Source organism: Heterodontus francisci, chromosome 32 (assembly GCF_036365525.1).
Source record: "Heterodontus francisci isolate sHetFra1 chromosome 32, sHetFra1.hap1, whole genome shotgun sequence".
NCBI classification, from domain to species: Eukaryota; Metazoa; Chordata; class Chondrichthyes; order Heterodontiformes; family Heterodontidae; genus Heterodontus; species Heterodontus francisci.
In genome coordinates this window covers 8851322-8878627 of record NC_090402.1, presented here as the reverse complement: position 1 = coordinate 8878627, position 27306 = coordinate 8851322, and the positions used below count along the sequence as shown (strand labels likewise).

At 44.1% G+C, this 27306-nt stretch overlaps 1 protein-coding gene across 1 annotated transcript in view; it reads left to right on the top strand.

Annotated features, from left to right (window-relative positions):
* col27a1b (collagen, type XXVII, alpha 1b) overlaps window positions 1-26069 on the top strand; it is a 592171-nt gene extending 566102 nt beyond the window's left edge. The window contains exons 52-61 of the mRNA XM_068012172.1: window positions 1311-1364; window positions 1482-1517; window positions 4276-4293; window positions 7509-7544; window positions 7714-7740; window positions 8918-8983; window positions 9136-9304; window positions 15561-15670; window positions 22293-22511; window positions 25153-26069. Of these exons, the coding sequence (XP_067868273.1) occupies window positions 1311-1364; window positions 1482-1517; window positions 4276-4293; window positions 7509-7544; window positions 7714-7740; window positions 8918-8983; window positions 9136-9304; window positions 15561-15670; window positions 22293-22511; window positions 25153-25299 (882 nt within the window). The 3' untranslated portion in view covers window positions 25300-26069. The remainder of the gene's footprint in view (window positions 1-1310; window positions 1365-1481; window positions 1518-4275; window positions 4294-7508; window positions 7545-7713; window positions 7741-8917; window positions 8984-9135; window positions 9305-15560; window positions 15671-22292; window positions 22512-25152) is intronic.
* The last annotated feature ends 1237 nt before the right edge of the window (window positions 26070-27306 follow it).

Genomic DNA, 27306 nt, shown 5'->3' with positions numbered 1-27306 from the left:
TGAGCAATGTAGGGTCCTTTAAATTGAGCAATGCAGGGTCCTTTAATTGAGCAATGTAGGGTCCTTTAAATTGAGCAATGCAGGGTCCTTTAAATTGATTGATGCAGGGTCCTTTAATTGAGCAATGCAGGGTCCTTTATATGAGCGATGCAAGGTCCTTTAAATTGATCAATGCAGGGTCCTTTAATTGAGCGATGCAGGGTCCTTTAAATTGAGCGATGCAGGGTCCTTTAAATTGATCAATGCAGGGTCCTTTAAATTGATCGATGCAGGGTCCTTTAATTGATCGATGCAGGGTCTTTAAATTGATCGATGCAGGGTCCTTTAATTGAGCAATGCAGGGTTCTTTAAATGAGTGATGCAGGGTTCTTTAAATGAGTGATGCAGGGTCCTTTAAATGAGCGATGCAAGGTCCTTTAAATTGAACAATGCAGGATCCTTTAAATTGTATGATGCAGGGTCCTTTAAATTGATCAATGCAGGGTCCTTTAATTGATCGATGCAGGGTCTTTAAATTCAGTGATACAGGGTCCTTTAATTGAGCGATGCAGGGACCTTTAAATGAGCAATGCAAGGTCCTTTAAATTGATCAATGCAGGGTCCTTTAATTGAGTGATGCAGGGTCCTTTAATTGAGCGATGCAGGGTCCTTTAAATTGAGCAATGCAGGGTCCTTTAAATTGAACAATGCAGGATCCTTTAAATTGATCGATGCAGGGTCCTTTAAATTGATCAATGCAGGGTCCTTTAATTGTGCAATGCAGGGTCCTTTAAATTGATCAATGCAGGGTCCTTTAAATGACACTTGTAGTATTGACTGAATTCGTAAGAAACTTAAAATTCTACAAGCAAACCTGATTTCTGACAAGTATCACTTTGTCAAATGGAGTAGATATAAAGCTGTGGTTCCCAGGAGTGTAATAATCCACCTGTACTGCTATTTTGGATTACTGCCAAGCATCTATCTTCAATTCTGCATTATTGAAATATAATGTAAAATTGCTTTATGTCTGCATTCAAAGTTTGAGTCCAAAAGCATAGATACAATCTGCTAAATTCAGTGATTCTTTAAGATGTTGGGTTCAGCAGTCGTTGGGACTGGCAATTCACTGGCCATTTCACTGGGCAATTCACTGGGCATTTCCAGGTTTTGGTCTTTGCTCAGGTTGCATTAAACCCAATGTAAAAACAGCTTTAGACTTGGATGTAAAACAGAATTGTAAAGCAGGATTGTTATTTGCACACGTAACTTGGTCATTTGCTGGCTGGGAACTGCGTGGTGTCTGAAAATAAACAATTTTTCATATCTAGGGTAAAAAAGGCATCGTGGGTCCATTTGGCGTGACCGGTCCCACAGGACACCCTGTGAGTATTCTTCAATTTGTCTTTATGAAGTTGAGAAGACAAATCTCAAAAGTAATTGCTGTTATTTGCAATTTTGTAATACGTGAATTTAAGCACAAAATCTATGTTTGTTTTTAGGGTCCAAAAGGTTATAAAGGAAATCAAGGTGATACGGTAAGATTGATTAATTTGAAAGAATTAAAAGTCTGTCTCTCTTCTTTAAGACTCTAAATTTACTCAGCTCTTCAATTTGAGATAAAGTGCTGTTCAGGATGTGTCTTATTATTTATTTTATCCTGTGCTGATTAAGGTAAAGAATATCAATATTGGCAAACAGAACATTTATCAACTTTTTATGCTAAGTGATTGAGACAGTAGCCTTCCCCAGCTTCAAACTCAGAGGGATGTGAAGAAAGTCACCTTTAACAATAAGGAAAATCAATGTTGTATAGAGGTGAGGTCAGCTGTGGCTCAGTCAGTAGCAGTCCCACTACTGCATCTGAAGGTTGTGGGGTCAAGCTCCACGTCAGAGAGTTGAGCGCAGCATCTAGTGCTATTTCGGATGAGACGTTAGACCTAAAATACAAGCAAAATACTGCAGAAGCTGGAAATCTGAAATAAAAACAGAAAGTGCTGGAAATACTCAGCAGTTCAGGCAGCATCTGTGGGGAGAGAAGCAGAGTTAATGTTTCAGGTCTGTGACCTTTCATCAGAACTGGCAAAGGTTCGCAAAGAATTAGGTTTTAAGCAAGCGAAGTGGTGGGGAGGAAGAGAACAAAACAGGAGGTGTGTGATAGGGCAGAGGGCGGGAGAGATTAAATAACAAAGCTGCCCTGGGACAAAGGCAAAGAGTGTGTTAGTACTTGTGGTGAAAGAGAAAGCATTAGTCCACAGGGAGTGTTAATAGCGGAATAATGAGCAGCTCTGTCTACATGAAAAACAGGCATATGGTTAAAAAATAAAGTAAAATAAAAAAATATTAAAATATTTTTTAAAAGCCAGTCATGCTCTGAAGTTATTGAACTCAATGTTCAGTCCACAAAGCTGTAAAGTGTCTGATGGAAAGATCAGGTGCTGCTCCTCGAGCTTGCGTTGATGTTCACTGGAACACTGGAGCAGGCCAAAGACAGAAATGTTGGCATGAAAGCGGGGTGGGGTGGTGGGTGGGTGTTGAAATGGCAAGCGACCAGAGATATTAAACCTGTCTGCCCTCTGGGTCAACATAAGAGCTCCCATGGCCACTGTTTAGAAATAGAGCAGGGGAGTTTTTCCCTGGTGTGCTGGCCAATGTTTTCTTTTCTTTCTTTTGGGCCTCCTTATCTCGAGAGACAATGGATACGCGCCTGGAGGTGGTCAGTGGTTTGTGAAGCAGCGCCTGGAGTGGCTATAAAGGCCAATTCTGGAGTGACAGGCTCTTCCACAGGTGCTGCAGAGAAATTTGTTTGTTGGGGCTGTTGCACAGTTGGCTCTCCCCTTGCGCCTCTGTCTTTTTTCCTGCCAACTACTAAGTCTCTTCGACTCGCCACAATTTAGCCCTGTCTTTATGGCTGCCCGCCAGCTCTGGCGAATGCTGGCAACTGACTCCCACGACTTGTGATCAATGTCACACGATTTCATGTCGCGTTTGCAGACGTCTTTATAACGGAGACATGGACGGCCGGTGGGTCTGATACCAGTGGCGAGCTCGCTGTACAATGTGTCTTTGGGGATCCTGCCATCTTCCATGCGGCTCACATGGCCAAGCCATCTCAAGCGCCGCTGACTCAGTAGTGTGTATAAGCTGGGGATGTTGGCCGCTTCAAGGACTTCTGTGTTGGAGATATAGTTTATTGCTTAATTAACATCACTAAAACAGACATTATATGAAACTTGTGGTATGCAAATTGGCTGCAGTGTTTCCTACATTACAACAGTGAAAGATAAAGTCATTTATGGCACAGGAGGCCATTCAGCCCATCGAGTGGCTTGTATAATAAAAAAAAATAACCAGGAAGTCAAGTCAGGAGTTTGGACAGACACAGCCCAGTGGACATGAGTCCACAACTTGAGACTGATGCAAACCTGTCGACTTCACTCAGATAGCTCATAAGGATTTAGGCTGTGGTGAGTGTAAAATTCATAATGCGTATTGGGGGTGATGAGCTCTTTGTAGATGCAAGATCAAAGGGCCAGCAAGGAGATTCATGCAGCTATTTTTAGGCCCTTTGGTATCCTTTTTCCGTCTCCTGATTCCTTAGGTTCTCATGATCCTTTGTGCCAATTGTTTTAAAACACAAAAATAGCCCCAAACACCAATGAGTTTCCCAATGGGAACTCACCCCTTCCCCCCTCCTTCCCCCACCCCTTCCCCCACCATCCCCCCCCCCCCCACCCCCGACACAACCTGAAGTGCATGGAAGATGAAAGGATACCAGGTAGATCGGAGTGCACAAGAGGTGCTCAAATCCCACCTGCCAAGAGCCACACACTCTCACCCGCCAACAGAGGTGATTCGAGTTCACTTTGGCACATGATTGGTGCTTGTGGAGGTTGTAACACTCAAGCTAGGATTGTGCCAACTGAATGAAAGATAGAGATATCTGTGTCAGCTGACTAGCCGTTATACTGACGGTATGACTGTGTCAGCTGACTAGCCATTATACCGACGGTATGACTGTGTCAGCTGACTAGCCATTATACCGACGGTATAACTGTGTCAGCTGACTAGCCATTATACCGATGGTATGACTGTGTCAGCTGACTAGCCATTATACCGACGGTATGACTGTGTCAGCTGACTAGCCATTATACCGACGGTATGACTGTGTCAGCTGACTAGCCATTATACTGATGGTTGCATGTCACTAATGTAAAAATCTCTCGGAATCTGTATGGAACTTTTTTTCTAATTGTTTTCCTTTTTCTCCTTCTTTGTGCTATGATTGGATGGCAGGGGCCACAAGGACCCAAGGTAAGGTTTCACCTTTTATTTCATTCTTCAGACTAAAGCAAACTGTAACTAGGGCTGCTGTTTTGCAAGAGGTGACTGATATGGTCCTAACTGGTGACAGAGAATAGGACCCAATGACTTAAATTTTATGTTTGTGTTTCAATGAGAGCCACCTCTTGCTGCCTTGACCCTATCCCCACTAAGCAGCTGACCACCCAGCTTCCCTTCCTAGCTCCCATGTTAGCTGATGTTGTTAACAGTTCTCTCTCATCAGCTACTGTCCTTTTATTTATTTAGAGATGCAGCACTGAAAACAGGCCCTTCGGCCCACCGAGTCTGTGCCAACCAAGGACCACCGATTTATACTAACCCTACAGTAATCCCATATTCCCTACCACCTACCTACACTAGGGGCAGTTTACAATAGCCAGTTTACCTATCAACCTGCAAGTCTTTGGCGGTGGGAGGAAACCGGAGCACCCGGCAAAAACCCACACAGTCACAGGGAGAACTTGTAAACTCCGCACAGGCAGTACCCAGAACTGAACCCAGGTCCCTAGAACTGTGAGGCTGCGGTGCTAACCACTGCGCCACTGTGCTGCCTTTGTCTTTCTTTCTTTTTTTTTTCTTTTTTTTCTTTCTTCCTTCTGTCTTTTAAATCTGCCATCATCACCCACTCTTCAAAAAAAAAAACAACCCTTTATCCCTCCATCCTTGTAAACTGCCACCCAATCTCCAACCACCCTTTCCTCTCCAAAGTCTCGAACGTGTTGTCACCTCCCAAATCCATTCCCATCTTTCTCGGAACTCCATGTTTGAATGTCTCCAGTCAGGTTTGAACCCCTGCCACAGTACTGAAACAGCTCTTATCAAAGTCACAAATGGCATCCTGTGTGACTGTGACACAAGCAGACTTTTCCTCCTTGTCCTTCTCGACCTGTCTGCAGCCTTTGACACGGTTGACCACACCATCCTCCTCCAACGCCTCTCCACTGTCATCCAGCTGGGTGGGACTGCTCTCACCTGGTTCCGTTCTCATCTATCCAATCCTTGTCAGAGAATCACCTGACAAATGACTTCTCTTCCTGCTCCCGCACTGTGACCTCTGGTGTCCCACAAGGATCTATCCTCAGCTCCCTTCTATTTCTCATCTACATGCTGCTCCACAGCAACACCATCCGAAAGCACAGTGTTAGTTTCCACATCTATGCTGACAACACCCAGCTCGACCTCACCACAAACTCTCTTAACTCCTCCGCTGTCTCTAAATTGTCCTAGCTGCCTGTCCGGCATCCAGTACAGGATAAGCAGAAATTTCCTCCAGTTAAATATGGGGAAGACCGAAGCCATTGTCCTTGATCTCTGCTACAAACTCCGTTCCCTAACTACCAACTCCATCCCTCTCCCTGGCAACTGTCTGAGGCTGAACCAGACTGTTGGCAATAATATAAAAGCAAAATACTGCGGATGCTGGAAATCTGAAACAAAAACAAGAAATGCTGGAATCACTCAGCAGGTCTGGCAGCATCTGTGGAAAGAGAAGCAGAGTTAACGTTTCGGGTCAGTGACCCTTCTTCGGACCCTTCCGAAGAAGGGTCACTGACCCGAAACGTTAACTCTGCTTCTCTTTCCACAGATGCTGCCAGACCTGCTGAGTGATTCCAGACTGTTGGCAACCTTGGTTTCATATTTGACCCCAAGATGAACTTTCAACCACATATTCGGCCCATCACTAAACCACCTATTTCCACCTCCGTAACATTGCCCGACTTTGCCCCTCTCTCAGTTCATCTGCTTCATGCCTTCGTTACGTCTAGACTTGACTATTCCAAATCACTCTTGACCAGCCTCCCATGTTCTAATCTCAGTGAATTTGATGTCATCAGAACTTCTGCAGCCTGTGCCCTAACTCGCTGTGAATCCCATTCACCCATCACCTCAGTGCTCACTCACCCACAATGGCTCCCACTTAAGCAATGCCTCAATTTTAAAATTCTCATCCTTGCTTATGTCCCCCTATGGCCTCGCCCCTCACTATCTCTTTCTCCTGCAGCCCCACAACCCTCCAAGATCTCTGCGCTCCTCCAATTCTGGCCTCTTGCGTATCCTCAATTGCAATCACTCCACCATTGGCGGCCGTGCCTTCAGCTGCCTGGGCCCTAAACTCTTGAATTCTCTCCCTAAACCTCTCAACCTCCTTTAAAATGCTCCTTAAAACCTACCTCTTTAACCAAGTTTTTGGTCATGTGGCTCAGTGCCAATTTCGTTTGACAACACTCCTGACCCCACCTTGGACCAATTTACTATGTTAAAAGTGCTATATAAATACAAATTATTGTTGTTGTTTAACATTTTTTGCTGTCATTTTTAAACCACAAAATAAATACAGAAATAGAGGAAGCGATAGCCATCCTCGTGCAAACTAAGTCTCCCCTTAGCATGTGGCAGTTTTGTTTTGCTGAGGACATGGGTCACAGCCTTGTTCACCCTTCTAACACCCGCAAAATAAAACCCTTGCTGTTCCTCATTCCCTCCAACATTGCTGAATCTAAACAACGAGAAATTGAAGTAATCGCACTGGCCCAGCAACCAATCAAGAGCCGATACTGCTCCCACGCACAGTGTCCAGTTATTACTGATGTCAGCACGGTCAGGAAATAGGTTTTACCCAATGATCTCCATTAGAATCAGGGGCTTTAAAACCATCCTAAAATAAGCAGTAAACCTAGCACTGATCAGAAAATGACAACCAGCAATAACAACAACTTATATTTATATAGCGTCTTTAACATAATAAAGCATCCCAAGGTGCTTCACAGGAGCATTGGAAAGCAAAATTAGACACCAAGTCGCATAAGGCAATATTAGGGCAGATGACCAAAAGCTTGGTCAAAGAGGTAGGTTCTCAAGGAGAGGAGAGAGAGGGATAGAGAGAGAGAGGCGGAGAAGTTTAGGGAGAGAATTGCAGAGCTCAGGGTCCAGGTAGCTGAAGGCACGACCACCAATGGTGGAGCGATTAAAATCAGGGAGGCTGAAGAGGCAGAACTGGAGGAGCACAGAGATCTCGGAGGGTCGTAGGACTGGAGGAGGTAAGAAGGGACGAGGCCATGGAGGGATTTGTAAAGAAGGATGAGAATTTTAATATTGAAGCATTGCTTATCCATATTCAATTCTTCTTTACTTGGTCTTTATACTGGAAAATGATGCAATATTTTATGTCTTTTTTTCTTTGTTAGGGTCCAGTGGGCCCACGAGGACTCCCTGGGCCACCAGTAAGTTTCTGCATTCCTTTTTTTTGTTAATTTTTAACATAATTTTATGATGTGAAATTCTTTGTAATCAATGTACTCAATAGGAAAACTCAAAGTCACAAAACATAATGTTCAATTAAAAACTCCAGCCTTTCTTTATTAGCGGACTAACCTTTGATCTTTTGAACAGGGTCCTCCCGGAATTCAAGTCGCATTCGTAAGTTACAACCTCTGCGCTCCTCTAATTCTGGTTACTTGAGCATCCCCGATTTTAATGTCCCCCACCCCCACCCCATTTGGTGGCCGTACCTTCAGCTGCCTTGGGTCCGAAGCTCTGGATTTCCCTTCCTAAACTTCTCCACCTCTCTCTCTTCCTTTGGGATGTTACTTCGATCCTATCCCTTTAAGCAGGGTTTTGGTTTTAATGTCACCTTGTGTGACTTGGTGTCTAATTTTGTTTTATAAAGCACCTATGAAGCACCTTGGGAAGTTTTATTACATTAAAGGCGCTACATAAATATAATTTGTTGTTGTTAGTTGTCATTTTATCCCTGTTATTGCTGCATCTGTCTCACAAATGCCCACCATCAGGAACTGTGTTCCTCTAAATAAATCAATCTTCCCGATAGAGTGGAATCTCCAACTCGTGAGGTTGAAGGCACGAATGTCTGAACATATTGACAGCTTGCACATTGCAAACGGAGAAATGACAGTCTGATTATTAATAACAGAGTCACAACATCATAACAAAATAAATTGGCTGATTTTAACAAGTTTCAATAACGTACAACACTGGAACAGCTAAGATTATGCAGTAGCTTTTCTACACATCATGCAATAACAGATTAAAATGGGTTAAATATTTATAAACTATATTGTGTACTGTACAATTACAGGTTAAAGACGTTAAACTTTTCCAACATGCTGCTGGGAACATAAGGAATAGGAGCAGATGTAGGCCATTCTGCCCCTCGAGCTGGCTCTGCCATTCCATAATCTTCATCCTCAATTCCACCTTCCCGAATTATCCCCATATCCCTTGATTCCCTCAGTGTCTAGAAATCTGTGGATCTCAGTCTTGAATACACTCATCGACTGAACATCCACAGCTCTCTGGGGTAGCTAATTCCAACCCTCTTGAGTGGAGAAATTTTTCATCATTTCAATGGCCGACCCCTTATTCTGAGACTGTGACCCTGTGTTCTAGGCCCTCCCGGCCCGGGGAAACAGCTACAGTAGGTAAGGCTGCAATCAAAAAAGCCTCAGCATTTTACAGCATGGGTATCTCTGTTCTCTGTGATGGCCCTCTGTAGGAGCTGTCGAGTTAGTCCCATCCCCCTTGGTTTGAGTTTGAAACACGTTCTGTTCTTATTTTGTACCATTTATATCTTCAGAAACATGAAGATCTAGGTGCTGCTTTACAAGCTTTTATCGAATCGAAAACTGCACTCAGGACAGAGGTAACCTAACACTCCTCATCTGTGTGTTGATATCCCTGATCAGTTGGACCCATACCTTTGAGAACTACTGTATCAAATCAGATTATAAAATGAATCATGTAAGTCGTCTCTAACTGAAGTTATTGGAACCAACCTTTGTTTTCCTCATGCAGAACTATCAGAATTCAGACCTACCTTTGATTGACCAGGGAGCAGAGATCTTTAAGACCCTACACTACCTCAGTAATCTTATCCACAGCATTAAGAACCCCCTGGGCACCAGGGACAACCCTGCTCGTGTCTGCCGTGACCTCCTGAACTGTGAGCAGCGAATGAATGATGGTGAGTTCAAATACACCAGTATTCTGGTCCTAACCCTTTCACTAACAGTCATTTACCATGTCCTTGCAACACAACCCCAATTTGACCATGCAGTTACAAGTCATAGAATCATAGAATCTTACAGCACCGAAGGAGGTCATTTGGCCCATCATGCCTGTGCCAGCTCTTTGGTAAAGCTATCCAATTAACCCCACTCCCCTGCTCATTCCCCTTGGCCTGCAATTTTTTTCCTTCAAGTATTTATCCAATTCTCTTTTCAAAGTTACTGATCAACATGTTTACACCACCCTTTCAGGCAGCGCATTGCAGATCACAACAACTCACTGTATTGTGACCGCTCAGGACAAAGCCCCCAATCAAAATATATGATTCTGATTGTGGTGGAAGAAATGCACTGTTAATTCAGTCCCGTTCCTCCACAGATCGCCTAACATATCATCTTAAACTTTCCAAATTAAAGAAAGACCCAGCCAATTTGTACCATCTATTAACCCCCGAATGAGGCTAACCAAACCAGGCATCTTTAAATCAACAAACTAACTGTTTAATTAGAAAAACTAAATTATTAAACACTATGAAGATATAGACACCATTAAAAATAGAAAAAATTAGAGTCTTTGCAAAGACTCGGATGTGAAACATTCCAAGGTTGCTTGAAGTTCTCACAGCTGTCCGATGGGGAAAAAAGGTTCTTCAACAGTAGAACAGTCCGTAGTCTAATCCAGAAGTTGTAATTGTTGCTTTCCTTCTCTAACTATGAATTTCTACAATTAACAACTTGCAAAAACTTTTTAATGAATCAATTTGGCTTTAGAATTTTTGAGGGATAAAAGATTGTCACAGTCTAACTTCCCTTCCTTCAGTTTAAATTATCAGAGATCTCTGCTTTGTCTTGACTTTTTAAAATTTTGAGAAAGAATAATATATAAACAGACTAAATTCTCTTCCTTCAGTTTAAATGGTCTGAGAGCACTCCTTTCAGGTGCTAACACACTGTCTGTCTGTTTCCTCCTGTTAGAACAGGCTGTTTGCACTATAAGCCAGTTCAAAATTAAATTGTAACAAATGTATCTCTTGATGATCAGTCCAAGTGGCTGTATCCAAGGCAACGAGAATGCACCCTTTGAATCGCAGTCTCTGGCTGTATCCTGGGACAACAAAAATGCATTCTTTGACTCAGCTTCTGGAGCCTGCTGCCTTAAAGCAGCATGGCTCCTTTTCCCAGTCTTAAAGGCACACCACATTCTTCCCAAAAAAAAAATACAGGATTATCAGATACTAAGATAAACTAATATCTAAAGACCTTATAACTTATTTAAAAATCTAACTCCCACATTCGCATACATATACTCAGTTTTAAATTAGCTGACCGAAAACATAGAAAAAAATAGTCTTTGCAAATTACATTCCTGACAAATGGTCTTCCAATGCAACACAGTCAAAGTTCACTTGCAGTCTTCCAAGGCCCAATGAAAACAGAAGGTCCTTCCAAAGATAGGGGTTCAGCAGTTCGGCTGTTGTAGTATTAAACTCTTCTTTTTCCCAGTGATGAACACAGCAGATATCAATAATTTGTTATGAAAGAAAAAAGCTTTTTCTTACTTTTTATGGAAATAATTTGGCTTGAAACTTTATAGAATTTTGAGAGAGAAATAACACATCTCTTTTCCCTTCAGTTTAAGCTGAGCTCTCAACTGACTGCTGTTTAGCTAATTTTAAAAGTCAAAACTGCAACATTGAATCTCGTGTCGTCTCTCTCTGGCTGTTGCTTGGCAACAAGAATGCACTCTGGCTCACTGAGCCTCTGGAACATTCTGCCTTAAAGATGTACTGATCATTTTACAGCCTTAAAGGTGCAGTGCAATATTTCCGAGGCGATAAAAACACAGGACTGTGACAACTGTGTAAAAAATGTTTCTTCATATCGCCCCTGGTTCTTTCCGATTACCATTAATCTGTTTCCTCTGGTTACTGTCCCTTCTGCCAGTGGAAACAGTTTCTCTTTATTTACTCAGTCAAAACCATTCATGGTATTGAATACCTCTATTAAATCTCCTCTTAACCTTCTCAAAGTTAATGTTCACGAATGTCCCTCCATGTTGACTGGCCTGAATCATTCCAGATTTAAATTGGCTTTTTTGGAAATTATTGGCCTGTTGGAGTCAATGTCTCCCTCAACTTACTAATTATATGGTTTCTACGCAAACTGGGGCAACTCCCAAACTCATTTGGTCATCAATGACCCATTGGCTTTCAGCCTCCTGTAGTTGGCCAAACCACACAGTGATATTGCAAGGTTTAAACAGTTCACTACTCCCTGAGGTTTCCCGCCACAGCCTCTGATCAAGTTGCTGGGTGCAACCGCCCACGCTGGAAACAGAGCTGGGATCTAAACATGGAAGAATCCTTTCACATTGTGAGTGTTTTTCAATTTTCTCTCCATTCCCAGACTGGTCCAGTGTCCAGTAGCTCAGACTGGTCCAGTGTCTCAGACTGGTCCAGTGTCCAGTATCTCAGACTGGTCCAGTGTCCAGTATCTCAGACTGGTCCAGTGTCTCAGACTGGTCCAGTGTCCAGTATCTCAGACTGGTCCAGTGTCCAGTGTCTCAGACTGGTCCAGTGTCCAGTATCTCAGACTGGTCCAGTATCTCAGACTGGTCCAGTGTCCAGTATCTCAGACTGATCCAGTGTCCAGTATCTCAAACTGGTCCAGTGTCCAGTATCTCAGACTGGTGCAGTATCTCAGACTGGTCCAGTGTCCAGTATCTCAGACTGGTCCAGTATCTCAGACTGGTCCAGTGTCCAGTGTCTCAGACTGGTCCAGTGTCCAGTGTCTCAGACTGGTCCAGTGTCTCAGACTGGTCCAGTGTCCAGTGTCTCAGACTCGTCCAGTGTCCAGTAGCTCAGACTGGTCCAGTGTCCAGTAGCTCAGACTGGTCCAGTGTCCCAGACTGGTCCAGTGTCCAGTATCTCAGACTGGTCCAGTATCTCAGACTGGTCCAGTGTCCAGTATCTCAGACTGGTCCAGTGTCCAGTTTCTCAGACTGGTCCAGTGTCCAGTATCTCAGACTGGTCCAGTATCTCAGACTGGTCCAGTGTCCAGTATCTCAGACTGGTCCAGTGTCCAGTATCTCAAACTGGTCCAGTGTCCAGTATCTCAGACTGGTGCAGTATCTCAGACTGGTCCAGTGTCCAGTATCTCAGACTGGTCCAGTATCTCAGACTGATCCAGTGTCCAGTGTCTCAGACTGGTCCAGTGTCCAGTGTCTCAGACTGGTCCAGTGTCCAGTGTCTCAGACTGGTCCAGTGTCCAGTAGCTCAGACTGGTCCAGTGTCCAGTAGCTCAGACTGGTCCAGTGTCCCAGACTGGTCCAGTGTCCAGTATCTCAGACTGGTCCAGTATCTCAGACTGGTCCAGTGTCCAGTATCTCAGACTGGTCCAGTGTCCAGTTTCTCAGACTGGTCCAGTGTCCAGTATCTCAGACTGGTCCAGTATCTCAGACTGGTCCAGTGTCCAGTGTCTCAGACTGGTCCAGTGTCCAGTATCTCAAACTGGTCCAGTGTCCAGTATCTCAGACTGGTGCAGTATCTCAGACTGGTCCAGTGTCCAGTATCTCAGACTGGTCCAGTATCTCAGACTGATCCAGTGTCCAGTGTCTCAGACTGGTCCAGTGTCCAGTGTCTCAGACTGGTCCAGTGTCTCAGACTGGTCCAGTGTCCAGTGTCTCAGACTGGTCCAGTGTCCAGTAGCTCAGACTGGTCCAGTGTCCAGTAGCTCAGACTGGTCCAGTGTCTCAGACTGGTCCAGTGTCCAGTATCTCAGACTGGTCCAGTGTCTCAGACTGGTCCAGTGTCCAGTGTCTCAGACTGGTCCAGTGTCCAGTATCTCAGACTGGTCCAGTATCTCAGACTGGTCCAGTGTCCAGTATCTCAGACTGGTGCAGTATCTCAGACTGGTCCAGTGTCCAGTATCTCAGACTGGTCCAGTATCTCAGACTGGTCCAGTGTCCAGTGTCTCAGACTGGTCCAGTGTCCAGTGTCTCAGACTGGTCCAGTGTCTCAGACTGGTCCAGTGTCCAGTATCTCAGACTGGTCCAGTATCTCAGACTGGTCCAGTGTCCAGTGTCTCAGACTGGTCCAGTGTCCAGTAGCTCAGACTGGTCCAGTATCTCAGACTGGTCCAGTGTCCAGTGTCTCAGACTGGTCCAGTGTCCAGTATCTCAGACTGGTCCAGTGTCCAGTGTCTCAGACTGGTCCAGTGTCCAGTATCTCAGACGGGTCCAGTGTCCAGTATCTCAGACTGGTCCAGTGTCCAGTATCTCAGACTGGTGCAGTATCTCAGACTGGTCCAGTGTCCAGTATCTCAGACTGGTCCAGTATCTCAGACTGGTCCAGTGTCCAGTGTCTCAGACTGGTCCAGTGTCCAGTGTCTCAGACTGGTCCAGTGTCTCAGACTGGTCCAGTGTCCAGTATCTCAGACTGGTCCAGTATCTCAGACTGGTCCAGTGTCCAGTGTCTCAGACTGGTCCAGTGTCCAGTAGCTCAGACTGGTCCAGTATCTCAGACTGGTCCAGTGTCCAGTGTCTCAGACTGGTCCAGTGTCCAGTATCTCAGACTGGTCCAGTGTCCAGTGTCTCAGACTGGTCCAGTGTCCAGTATCTCAGACGGGTCCAGTGTCCAGTATCTCAGACTGGTCCAATGTCCAGTATCTCAGACTGGTGCAGTATCTCAGACTGGTCCAGTGTCCAGTAGCTCAGACTGGTCCAGTATCTCAGACTGGTCCAGTGTCCAGTAGCTCAGACTGGTCCAGTGTCCAGTAGCTCAGGCTGGTCCAGTGTCTCAGACTGGTCCAGTGTCCAGTATCTCAGACGGGTCCAGTGTCCAGTATCTCAGACTGGTCCAGTGTCTCAGACTGGTCCAGTGTCCAGTATCTCAGATGGGTCCAGTGTCCAGTATCTCAGACTGGTCCAGTATCTCAGACTGATCCAGTGTCCAGTAGCTCAGACTGGTCCAGTATCTCAGACTGGTCCAGTGTCCAGTATCTCAGACTGGTCCAGTATCTCAGACTGGTCCAGTGTCCAGTATCTCAGACTGGTCCAGTGTCCAGTATCTCAGACTGGTCCAGTGTCCAGTAGCTCAGACTGGTCCAGTGTCCAGTATATGTGTAGTACAGGTTGGTTTGCAATCATTCCCAGCCTGGTTTTGTCAGACCCCAGTTCAGACCATTTTGTACAGATTATCTAAAAGGTGCAATTCCCCTCAGCCCCCTATTACGACCAGGGTGAGAAAGATGTCTAGGGGTCCTTCTCAGCGTTCACCTGGTCTTACCGTAACAGGCTTAATTTTCAACACACCGTGTTTTCAGCTCCCCCTTGGTGAATCCTTGTTTACCATTTTCCAATTATAAGGCAAAGGAACCAACACAAACAGGTTTTCTTAGGTTTAAAGAAGAAAGGTTGAAATTTATTAAACTTAAACTCTAATTCAGTTAATGCTTACAGATGCACGATGTGCCCACGCTAACATGCATACACGATATACACATGCAGATAGAGACCGAACAGAGCAGAAGAAATAAAGCGGAAAAGTTTGAGGCAATCTCTGAAGAGGGCTTTTGTTATAGATCTTCAAAACTCACTGTAGAGTCCTTGATTGTAGGTACATCTTGCTTTTCAACGGGGCCTGGTATTCTTCTTAAACGTTGGTCACTGTAGAAGTCTTTTCTCTCTTGGGGTTCATGTGTCTTCGCTGGATTCAGAGGCTTGTGCATTTGGAGTTCCGTGAGAAAGAGATGGGAGCAGACAGGAGAGATCTTCTCAGTCCAGGAGCAAACAGTCTTTCTGAGTTCAAACTCTCTGTGGCTAGTTCAAAAACCCCTGGAACAGCCAGTTAGTCATGTGACCAGCTGGTCCAACCAGTCCTGGCCCCTGTGGCTTGCATCACCCCTGCAGGCCCTGGAATGCGCTTCCCCACCCCCTCACTGTCTGGTGTTCAACATCCATTGTGGGTTGAATATGTCAGGGAATGGTCCTTTGTCTCCACAAGCACTGTCTGTTAGTATGTAAATGTTTTTTCCAGCCATGGCTGATCTGTTTAACAAGTCATTTCCTCGCTCCACCAACAATTAAAAATCAATGTTCATATGACAAAACCAATGTGCCTCATTCTTGGCAGGTGAAGGCCTGCATGACACTCCAATCATAACCACTGTAGCCTGTGTACAATGTCTGATCTTTTTCGTTTATTTGCTCTTCAGGCACTTACTGGATTGATCCTAACCTGGGTTGCACCTCAGACACTATTGAAGTGATCTGTAACTTCACTAATGCCGGGCAGACCTGTCTCAAACCCATCACTGTCTCAAAGGTAATGCTGCAATATCAGTTTTTTCATTTTTTTTATTTTAACTAAGCTATTAACTAAGCTATTAACTAGCTATTAACTAAGCTATTAACTAGCCTCCTTCTATAGCCTGAAGGCCATTCACCATATTGGGCCTGTAACATTAATGCCTGTCTAGATATGCCAACAGGAACTGTTAACAGATAAACCTACTGCTTTTGCCTGGACACGGACAGACCTTCAAGTATCTAGAAATAACAGTGTTCCTGAAATTCTCAGTCCTTTACTAAGACTAAAGACTCACGATGCATCTACAGTTTTCTGATCTTCATCTTAGTTTTGGTTAAAGCTCATTTAGTGAATTTGTGGCACCAAATGCAATGGCCAGTCATCATTAAGGTGTCATCACAAAAGCAAAATACTGCAGTTGTTGGAAATCTGAAATAAAAACTGAAAATGCTGGAAACACTCAGCAGGTCCGGCAGCATCTGTGGAGAGAGGAACAGAGTTAATAGTTCAGGTGGGTGACCTTCCATCAGACCAGACCCAAAGCTGTTTCTCTCTCTGCAGATGTTGCCAAAGTTGGAATAACTGAGAGCAATTCTGGACACCACACCGTGTGAAGGATATTATGTGCCTTGGAGAAGGTGCAGTGTCGATTTACCAGAATGATAACCTGGACTCCACAGGTTAAGCTACCAAGAGAGATTAAACAAACTAGTGTTGTATTCACTGGATTTTAAAAGGTTAAGAGGTGATTTCATCAAAGCTTTCAAGATATTAAAGGGAACAGATAGGGTAGATAAAGAGAAACCATTTCCACTGGTTGGGGAGTCTAGGACTGGGGTAAGAATCTAAAACTTCGAGCCAGACCTTTCAGGAGTGAAATTAGGAAACACTTCTTCACACAAAGGGTGGTAGAAGTTGGGAACTCTCTTCAACAAACAGCAATTGATGCTGGATCAATTGTTAATTTTCCATTTGAGATTGATTTTTGTTAACCAAAGTTATAAAGGGATATGGGGCAAAGGCGGGTAGAGTCATAGATTCATAGAGTTATACAGCACAGAAACAGGCCCTTCGGCCCATCATGTCCATGCCGGCCATCAAGCACCTATCTGCTCTAATCCCATTTTCCAGCACTTGGCACGTAGCCTTGTAAGCTATGGCGTTTCAAGTGCTCATCTAAATACTTCTTAAATGTTGTGAGGGTTCCTGCCTCTACCACCTCTTCAGGCAGTGTGTTCCAGATTCCAACCACCCTCTGGGTGAAAATATTTTTCCCGAAATCCCCTCTAAACCTCCTGCCCCTTACCTTAAATCTATGCCCCCCCCCCCCCAGTTATTGACATCTCCTCTAAGGGAAAAAGTTTCATCCTATCTACCCTATCAATGCCCCTCATAATTTTATAGACCTCAATCAGGTCCCCCCTCAGCCTTCTCTGCTCTAAGGAAAACAACCCTAGCCTTTTCAGTCTCTCTTCATAGCTGAAATGCTCCAGCCCAGGCATATCCTGGTGAATCTCCTCTGCACCCTCTCCAGTGCAATCACATCCTTCCTACAGTGTGGTGCCCAGAACTGTACACAGTACTCCAGCTGTGGCCTAACTAGCGTTTTATACAGCTCCGTCATAACCTCCCTGCTCTTATATTCTATGCCTGGGCGAATAAAGGCAAGTATCCCATATGCCTTCCTAACCACCTGATCTAGCTGTGCTGGAAGGGTATATTGTGTTAGATCACAGCTTAGTGATGTTCTCATTGAGTGGCAGGACAGGCTCGAGAGGCTGAATGGCCTCCTCCCATTCCTATATTCCTTTGAATGTTTCCAGCATTTTCACTGATGTCTCATTCTGCTCTTCAAAGCGCTGGATCCTGCAAGGCATTGTAACTTTGTACCCGTATAGCTGCGGATAGCTTCAGAATAGGGGCAGTAGCTCACTGAAAGGTGTTGCAGACACCACAGATGTTAGTGTTCATAACTTACTGTATTTCACACTTTCAAAACGCAGACAAGTAAAATAAAAGTGATTTGGATTCCGACAATTACTCTTTAGAGCAGCAGTACCAGTCAGTAACAAGAGGTGGCAGTGCTGAGAACAAAAGCCTCACAGCAGCGCCATCAGCAGGTGTATGCTGTTACTGCAGCTGTTTGCAAACTTTTCTGAAATGCTTCCCTGAAATATAATTAATGGTTGCTAATATTAAATGGTTTTAACCTTAAACGACTACAAAAGTCAAAAAACATATGGAAGGGCTGTCCAAGCTTTATGCCTCAGTGCATATGATGGAGCCTCGCTTGCACATAGAAAGTTTCAGTCAGTGGAAATCTGAAATGAAATAAAATAAAACTAAATAAAAGGTAGGGACAGAATGTGTGAACATCATATTGCACCAAGGAATCGTACAAGAGTAGGGCAATTTGATAATACATCAAACTTAAAGGCTTTATTTCTGAATGTATGAAGCATTCAAAATCGCAGAAAACTAGTATGCAGGTACAGCAGGTAATAAGGAAGGTAAATGGAATTTTGGCATTTATTGCTAAAGGAATAGAGTATAAATGTAGGGAAGTGTTGCTGCAACTGTACAAGGCATTAATGAGACCGCACCTGGAGTATTGCGTACAGTTTTGGTCCCCTTACTTGAGGGATGTAGTTGCATTGGAGGCAGATCAGAGGAGGTTCACTAGATTTATTGCAGAGTTACGGGGTTTGTCTTATGAAGAGAGATTGAGCAGTTTAGGCCTTTACTTTCTAGAGTTCAGAAGAATGAGAGGAGATCTAATTGAGGTATATAAGATGATTAAGGGGATTGACCAAGTAGACGTGGAGAGGATGTTTCCTCTGGTGGGGCAATCTAGAACGAGAAGTCATAGTTTTAGGATAAGAGATGAGGAGAAATTACTTCTCTCAGATGGTTGTGAGTCTGTGGAATTCACCCCAGAATGCGGTGGATGCCGGGACATTGAGAGTAAATTTAAGGAGGAGATAGACAGATTTTTAATTAGTAATGGGTTGAAGGGTTATGGAGAATGGGCAGGAAAGTGGAGTTGAGGCCGAGATGAGATCAGCCATAATCGTATTGAATGGCGGGGCAGGCTCGAGGGGCTGAATTGCCTACTCCTGCTCCTAGTTCTGATGTTCTTATGATATATCCATATTACTTTGCAGTTATCTCAAGTTGTCAATACTACGTGTGTGTGTGTGTGTGTGTGTGTGTGTGTGTGTGTGTGTGTGTGTGTGTGTGTGTGTGTGTGTGTGTGTGTGTGTGTGTGTGTGTGTGTGTGAGATCACAGATCACTAGAAGCTAGTGCTCAGGTACTGAAATAATTAAAAAGGCTAGTGGCATATTGGTCTTTATCTCAAGGGATTGGAATTTAAACGTGACGAAGCGATACTTCAGTTGCACTGAACCTTGGTCAGACCCCCGTCTGGAATTCTATGGTCAATTTTGGATGCCAAACCTTGAGCAAAATACTGTAGATGCTGGAAATCTGAAATAAAAACAGTGCTTAAAGGGTTAAATTATGAGGACAGGTTGCACTGATACAAATTCTATCTCCTAGATTTTAGAAGGTTGAGGGTGGGATCGGATAGAGGTGTTTAAAATGATAAAGATGAGGTAGATACAGAGAAACTATTTACTCTGGTGGGGGGAAATCCAGAACGAGAAGGAGAATAAACTTAGAGCGAAGCTGTTCAGCAGTGAAATCAGGGAGCACTTTTCACAGAAAAGGTTGTGGAAATCTGGAACTCGATCCCCCAAAAGGCTGAAGATGCTGGGGAAGGTTCACCAGACTGATCCCTAGGAAGGTGGGATTGTCCCATGAGGAGAGATTGAGCAGACTGGGCTTATATTCTCTAGGGTTTAGAAGAATGAGAGGTGATCTCATCGAAGCATTGAAAAATTTTTACAGGGTTCGACAGGGTTGATGCAGGAAGGATATTTCCCCTGACTGGGGGGAGTCTACTGGGTGGTGAATCTTTGGAATTCTGTACCCCAGAGGGCTGTGGAGGCTCAGTCATTGAGTATAATCAAGACAGAGATCGATAGATTTCTAGATATTAAAGATATCAAGGGATATGGGGATAGTGCAGGGAAATGGCATTGAGGGGGAAGATCAGCTATGATCTAGTTGAATGGTGGAGCAGGCTTAGGAACTGAATAGGCAACTCCTGTTCCATGTTCCTAACAGTAAAAGGCTTTGTTCCTGTTCATGCTGCAAAATAAATAGCGACTGCATATCATTACACAACAAATACTGTGACTATCACTTTAACCTTGGCCCTAATAGCTAACAGTTCTGTATAATTCTGAAACAAATATATCACTTTATTTAGTTAGGAGCCAAAGTTGCCCAACAAATACTGTGTTGGTTTAGCCATGGTCTCCATCTGTAACTGTCTAAAGTTCTACAAGTAAATACTGTAGCTATCACCTTAACTCACTCCATCTGTAACAATTTCAATTTAAACAACAGATATTGTAGCTGTCAATTTAGCATTGCTCTCAATGTATAGCTGTGTAGGGTTAGGACATGTATTTGAAGAGGATTAGTCCAGCCAGAGAATCACCTGCAATGGCTTCTCTTCCCACTCCCGTTCCGTTACCCCTGGTGCCCCCAAGGATCTATCCTTGCACCCCCCCCCCCCCTCCCCCGCCCCCCATTTCTGCTCCTCAGCGACATCATCTGAAGAACAAAGCCATTGTCTTCATTCCCAATACTTAGTTGCAAGAAATTTTTACTCACCCAGTACTGGATGCCAGACAAGCAGTTAAAACAATTTACCTACCACAAACTCTGTTCCCTGCTACTGACTCCATCCCTCTCGCTGGCAACTGTCTGAGACTAAACTAGTCTGTTCGCAATCTCAGTGTCACATTTGACCCCGAGATGTGCTTCCTACCTTATATTCACGTTATCACCAAGACCACCTACTTCCACTTCTGTGAAATCGCCCGACTTCACCTTGTCTCAGCTCATCTGCTGCTGAAACCTTCATTCATGCCTTTGTTACCTCCTCCAGACTTGTCTATTCCAACACACCCCAGCTGGTCTCCCACATTCTACTCTCAGTAAATTAGGTCATCCAAAACTCGGCTGCCCACATCCTAACTCACACCACATCCCATTCACCTGTCACCCCTGTGCTCGCTGACGTACATTGGCTCCCGGTAAAGTAATGCCTTAATTTTAATGTTCTCATCCTTGCTTGCAGATTCCTTCATGGTCTTGCCCTCCGTCTCCTCTGCGATCACTGCTCTCCTCCAATTCCGGCCTCTTGAGCAATGCGGATTTTAATCGCTCCACCATTGGTGGCCGTGCCTTCAGCTCTGGAATTCCTTCCCTAAACCTCTTCACCTCTCTCATTCTCTCTCCTCCTTTAAGACACTCCTTAAATCCTACCTCTATGACCAAGTTGCCCTGATATCTCCTTATGTGGCTCGATGTCAAATTTTCTTTGACAACACTCCTGTGAAGCGCCTTGGGATGCTTTACAAGGTTGAAGATGCTATATAAATGCAAGTTGTTGTCATTGTTGTAATCTGCTGCGTTATGGGGAGAAGGCTGGCATGTGGGACTAATTGGATCGCTCTTTCAAAGAGCCAGCACAGACACGATGGACTGAATGGCCTCCTTCTGTGTCATATCATTCAATGACGAAATACAATAAGTGTTACTTTAACTCTGATCTTGTATGGGTGTCCTATATAGTTACAGCTCCAGCATGAGCACAATGCTACATGTTGTAACCTGCTACAACATTAAACATTTATGAAGAGTTACACAGCAAATACTGGGAACTATTGCCTAACCACAAGTCTATGTGGTTCTTCTGTGCCGACCCTACTGCGTAAATAACAGTTCTACAGGGATTACAGTCAAAGTAACACTTACAGTATTTGTTGTGTTATGTTTATATAGTTATACATTGAGACAAGGGCCAGCTACCTTATTGAACAGAACTTACTGAATGCTTGTTCGGTCATTTCAGAGGGCAGTTAAGAGTCAACCACATTGCTGTGGGTCTGGAGTCACATGTAGGCCAGACTGGGTAAGGACGGCAGATTTTAGTGAACCAGATGGGGTTTTATGGCAACAACAAAAAAAATCCAGCACTTTCAGCACCACCCTTACTGATACTAACTCAATTTAACCGATTAGCCGCCATAGTGAGATTTGAACTTGTGTTAGCTCGATTACAAGCCCCACTAACTTTACCACCATGCTCCCCTGTCTCTGTGTGAGCTGTCTACAGAAAATGCATAGGGTGTTGGCCAGAATGCAGATTGACTCCATGACATAGGAAATAGGAGCAGGAGTAGGCCATTCAGCCCCTTGAGCCAGCTCTGCCATTCAATTAGATCATGGCTGATCGTCCCACGTCACCGTCACTTTCCCCGCACTATCCCTGTATCCCTTGATAATGACTGTGGCATTATTAGCCCCATCTGAGTTACCCAGCCCGCACAGAGCATAACTAATACTGCATCGTCCCTATCTCTAATCCTCTTGGAGTGCAGTTATACTTTGCAGAACAATCTGTATATAAGGCAGCCAATTGAGACTGCTGCTGCTGTTTTCCTTTAGTCTTCTAGCCCTGTTGGGGCAGGTCCTAATTACTCATTGCTTTGGTTTCAGTTGGAGTTTTCAGTGGGACGGGTGCAGATGAACTTCTTGCACTTGCTAAGCTCAGAGGCGGTCCAACACATCACCATTCACTGCCTGAATCTGCCGGTCTGGGCAGATGGAAGTTCGGACAAACCCTTCAAACAAGCCGTCAAGTTCAAGTCCTGGAATGGTCTGGTGCTGGAGGCAGAGGGACAGCTTGTACCCAAGGTTCTGCTGGATGACTGCCAGGTACACATCCCTGAAACAATTCAAGGTTTTTTCCCCTATTTCTGCTGGAAATACTCATCAGGTCTGGAAGCATCTGTGGAGAGAGAAACTGAGCTCATGTTTCAGGTCGATGAACTCTCACCAGAACTGGGAGAAGTTAGGGATGTAAAAGGTTTTAAGCAAGGCAGGGAAAGTGGGTGGGGGTGGGAAAGACCAAAAGGGAAGGCAAGAAAGATTAAATGACAAAAGGGTTGATGATGCATGGCAAAAGGAGACGGTAATGGGACAAGTAAAGAAACAAAAGATGGGGCTAGAGGAGGTGAAATTGGGAAAAACAAAATTATCAGCAACAGCTGCTGTCTGAAAAAAATGAGAGCAGATGTTGAGATCTGAAATTGTTGAACTAAATGTTGAGTCCGGAAATTGCCCGATGGAAAGATGAGGTGCTTTTCCTCGAGCTTATATTGAGTTTCATTGGAACAGTGCTGGAGGCCGAGGACAGAGAGGTCAGAGTGGGAGCAGACTGGCCAATTAAAATGACAGGCAACTGGAAGCTCGGGGTCGCGAGTGCAGACCGAACAGAGGTATTCCTCAAAGCGGTCACCCAACCTGTGTTTGGTCACCCCAAATGTAGAGGAGACCACATTGTGAGCAGCGAATACAGTACACTAAATTGAAAGAAGTACAAGTCAATTGCTGTTTCACCTGGAAGGAGTGTTTGGGGCCTTGGACAGTGGGAAAGGAGGAGGTAGAAGGGCAGATATTACATCTCCTGCACTTGCATGGAAAGGTGCCATGGGAAGGGAAGGGGGTATTGGAGTGATTGAGGAGTGGACCAGAGTGTCGGGGAGGGAACAGTCCCTTTGGAATGTTAAAAGGGGAGGGGGGATGACTTTGTGTTTGGTGTTGGCGTCACGCTGGAGATGGTGGAAAATGATCCATTGAATACAGAGGCTGGTGGAGTAGAAGGTGAGGACAAGGGGAATCCTATCATGGTTCCAGGAGGGAAGGGAAGAGGTGAGAGCAGAAATGAGGGAAATGGAATGGACACAGTCGAGGGCCCTGTCAACCATGGTAGGGAGGAATCCTCGGTTGAGGAAAAAGGATGACATTACGGAAGCACTGGTATGGAAGTTGGGATCGTCCAAATAGATGCAACAGAGTCAGAGAAACTGGGAGAATGGGATAGAATCCTTCCAGGAAGCAGGGTGGGAAGGTGTGTAGTTAAGGTAGCTGTGGGAGCCAGTGGGCTTATAGTGAATATAGGTCTAGCCACAGAAATGATGATAGAGAAGTCAAGGAAGGGAAGGGAAAAGTTGGACTTGGACCATGTGCAGGTGAGCGAAGGATGGAAGTTGGAAGCAAAATTGATGAAATTTTCCAGTTCGGGGCAGGAGCTTGAAGCGGCACTGATACCGTCATCAAAGTACCGGAAAAAGAGGTGAGGGAGGGGGCCTGAGAAGAACTGGAACAAGGAATGTTCGACATATCCCACAAAAAGGCAGGCATAGCTGGGAGCCATGCGGGTACCCAAAACAACACCTTTCATTTGGAAGACGCGAGTTGAGTTAAAGGAGAAGTTATTCAATGTGAGAGCAGGTTCAGCCAGGTAGAGGAGGGTGGTGGTGGATAGGGACTCCATTCAAGGATGAAGTGGAGAGCCCCAAGGCCGTCCTGGTGGGAGATGGAGGTGTAGAGAGATTGGACAGCCATGGTAAAGAGGAGATGAATAGGGTCAGAGAAATTGAAACTGTTAAAGTAACAGATAATGTTGAATAAATCGCAACTATAGCTCAAGAAAGATTGGACAAGGGAAGAAATAATAGAGTTGAGGTAGGAGGAAATTAGTTCAGTGGAGCAGGAACAGGCTGAAACGATGGGTCTACCAGGGCAGTCCTGTTTCTGGATTTTGGGAAGGAGGTAGAAGCGGGCTCTTCGGGGTTGGGGGACTATGAGGTTGGAGGCCTTGGAGGGAAGATCACCAGAGGAGATGAGGTCAGCGACAGTCCTGGAGACAATGTCTTGATGTTTAATGGTGGTGGGGGTCATGATCCAGGGGGAGGTAGGAGGAGGTGTCAGAGAGTTAGTGTTCAGCCTCCAGAAGGTAGAGATATGTGTTTAGTTGCTCCCCTTAGTTGTATTTTCAGCACCCAGTCTAGGCATGTGTAGAGGTAAAGATTTACTATGTTGCCCGATAGCTACTAACCCAACAGCATCAGAACACCACATACTACCCCAGGGATACATTTCCATTTTCCACTTCACATCCTTGTGGCACCTCGGAATAATTCTGCCAATTTAAGGGCTGAGTTATAGGCAGATTTGTGGTGTAGACTCCAAACCACTAGGATTACTCTGCCCCATCTCAACAGCAACAACACCTGCATTTATATAGTGCCTTTAAGGCAGTAAAACGTCCCAAGGTGCCCCACAGGAGCGACTGTGAAACAAAATTTGCCACCGCACCACATAAGGAGATATTGGGACAGGTGATCAAAACCTTAGTCAAAGAGGTAGGTTTTAAGGAGCATCTTAAAGGAGGAAAGAGTGAGGTGGAGTATTTGAAATTCTTTTTAATTTATGCGAGCCCACGGTTTTCGCTGCTTTAATCACAGGTATAAACGCGATGATCATGTTCTTTTTATTTATTGTTGCCTTTCAGATAAAGGATGGGCGATGGCATCAGACTCACTTCTTTTTTCACACGCAAGATCCCAATCAGTTGCCGATAATAGCCATCTATAATTTACCACAACCAAAGCCTGGACTACATTACCACCTGGAGATTGGACCTGTCTGCTTCCTCTGAGCTCTTGACTGAACCATCTTTAACCCACATCAGAGTGTAGTTATTCTTTACTGTGTATTCAATAAAACTCAAGGAATTACTGATGTGATGTGAGAATGTCACATTGCTGATCGGAGGAAGCTACCAATGGCTTTGTTAAAAAAAAACTATAAAGAAATGTTAAGAGGACTTGTTACGTGGGAGAGTGTTTAGCTAAAACAACTAGAATTGACGATCTCCACCAATAGCCGAAGAGGCTGTATGCCATTGCGTTGAGAGGAATCAGAATGTCTCTAACTGGGTTGCAGAAGATCCCATTTTAAAAAGAAAAAGCAAATTGATTTGTAGTGACTGTGAAACTTAACCAGTATATTTTCAGCTGTCCCAGGTTTAAGATACTCAGAAGAGTGACTACATGTAGTAGATAGAGCTGGTGGCTGCATGTCTGCTAAGTATCTCCAATGTGCAATAGTGAAGGGGAAAAGGGAACTGTAAGAGTTGTTGAAATTCTCTAAATCCGTGACACTTAATTTAATGTGTGAACAGTTCTAGCGTTCGTTTTCTGCCACCAACCGCCTGAACTAATTGATCGGTTTCAGGCAAGGAGAAACTAAGTAACGATGAGGTGCGTTTGCAGCGCCCAAGTTTCTAGTGACTATGACACGGTGCTAATGGAATGAGCTTTGCGGGGTGATTTTTTCTACCTCTCATTGTCTGGTATTGGTGCTCACGTTCTTGTGTTTTGTTTTCATTCACTTGTCATTTCTGAATTGATGGTGCTATATAATTACCACAGGGCAGAACGGTAGGGGGGGAGGGAGGGGGTGCGTGGGGCGATGTTTCTGGTTTTTGGGAGTGGAGTGATACCCCTCACACCCTGCGCTCCCTCCCACCGACGGTCAAAAACACAACGATAATTGTTAACTTAATTATTTCTGAAGTGCCTTTAATATTTGAAGGGATTGTTTTAATTGTGCTTTGGAGTGGTTTAAAACCCTACTGTTCCTGAGTTGACTGACTGACCAATTTTTTTTTTTAAAAGAGAGTGGAAAAATTGCTGAGAGTTTTTGAAACCCAATACTGTTTTTTATTTGAAGTTCTTTGTTTTGAAAACTGCTTCTGTTTGTACAAAGTTGCCCCTGAGAGCTGTAATTAATATTTAGAGAAGCTTTATTAATTAAAAAATGGAACCCAGATCTTTCCTGAAACAATCATAGTTTTTCCATCTTCTCATCAAATTGTGTAAAATGTTCCTACGCGCTATGTTGTCTACAGTGGATCAATATTTTACAAATCTGCTATTTAATGTTATTTAAATGTTTTAAAACCATGGTTCAAAGAAAACCAATTGCCTGTCCCTATTACAGATGTCTATGTTTCGAAGTAGACCTCTTCTTTTTTTGTAGGAATTGTAAAGTTGTTGCTTCAGTGCCCAACCGGTCTTGGCGAGTTATGTAGAATTCTTTTTGTTTTGCTTGTCTAATCTGTAAATTTGGTGCTTTGAAGAGAAGAATATTTCAGTGTTTCAAATCTATAAAATATTATGCAGAGTTTAAACGTACTGTATAGGAAAATGCTTTAAGCGCTTTTTAATTCCTGAATTTTTTTTTTTACTTTGAAGGAAATATGTGAAGAATCTAGAATTCTAATACATTATTTTAAATTTATTTCATTTTTTTAATAAAAATCTGATAACACAGTTGAAAAGCCAGCCATCAGAATACCTCAGATACATTTTGGTACTATTCTGAACACACTTCAGCTTTGTGTTTTTTTTTTAGTTCTTTTTTTAAACTTTGTTTTTGTTTTTTTTTTCTCGATTCCATTTGCTTTTCTGTGTGTGTCTGTTGCTATAGAAACAGAGTCGCCATAAAATGGTCATCCGCAGACATCATTATCATTATTGCCTTAGTCACAGATGTTTGAACGTTCTGTACAACGGTTCACTATTTAGCTGTGAATTACGTTATTCAGCCTTTGCTAGTCTCATTGGGGCTTAGACTTTCATTGTTTGAAATTAAAAGTTTC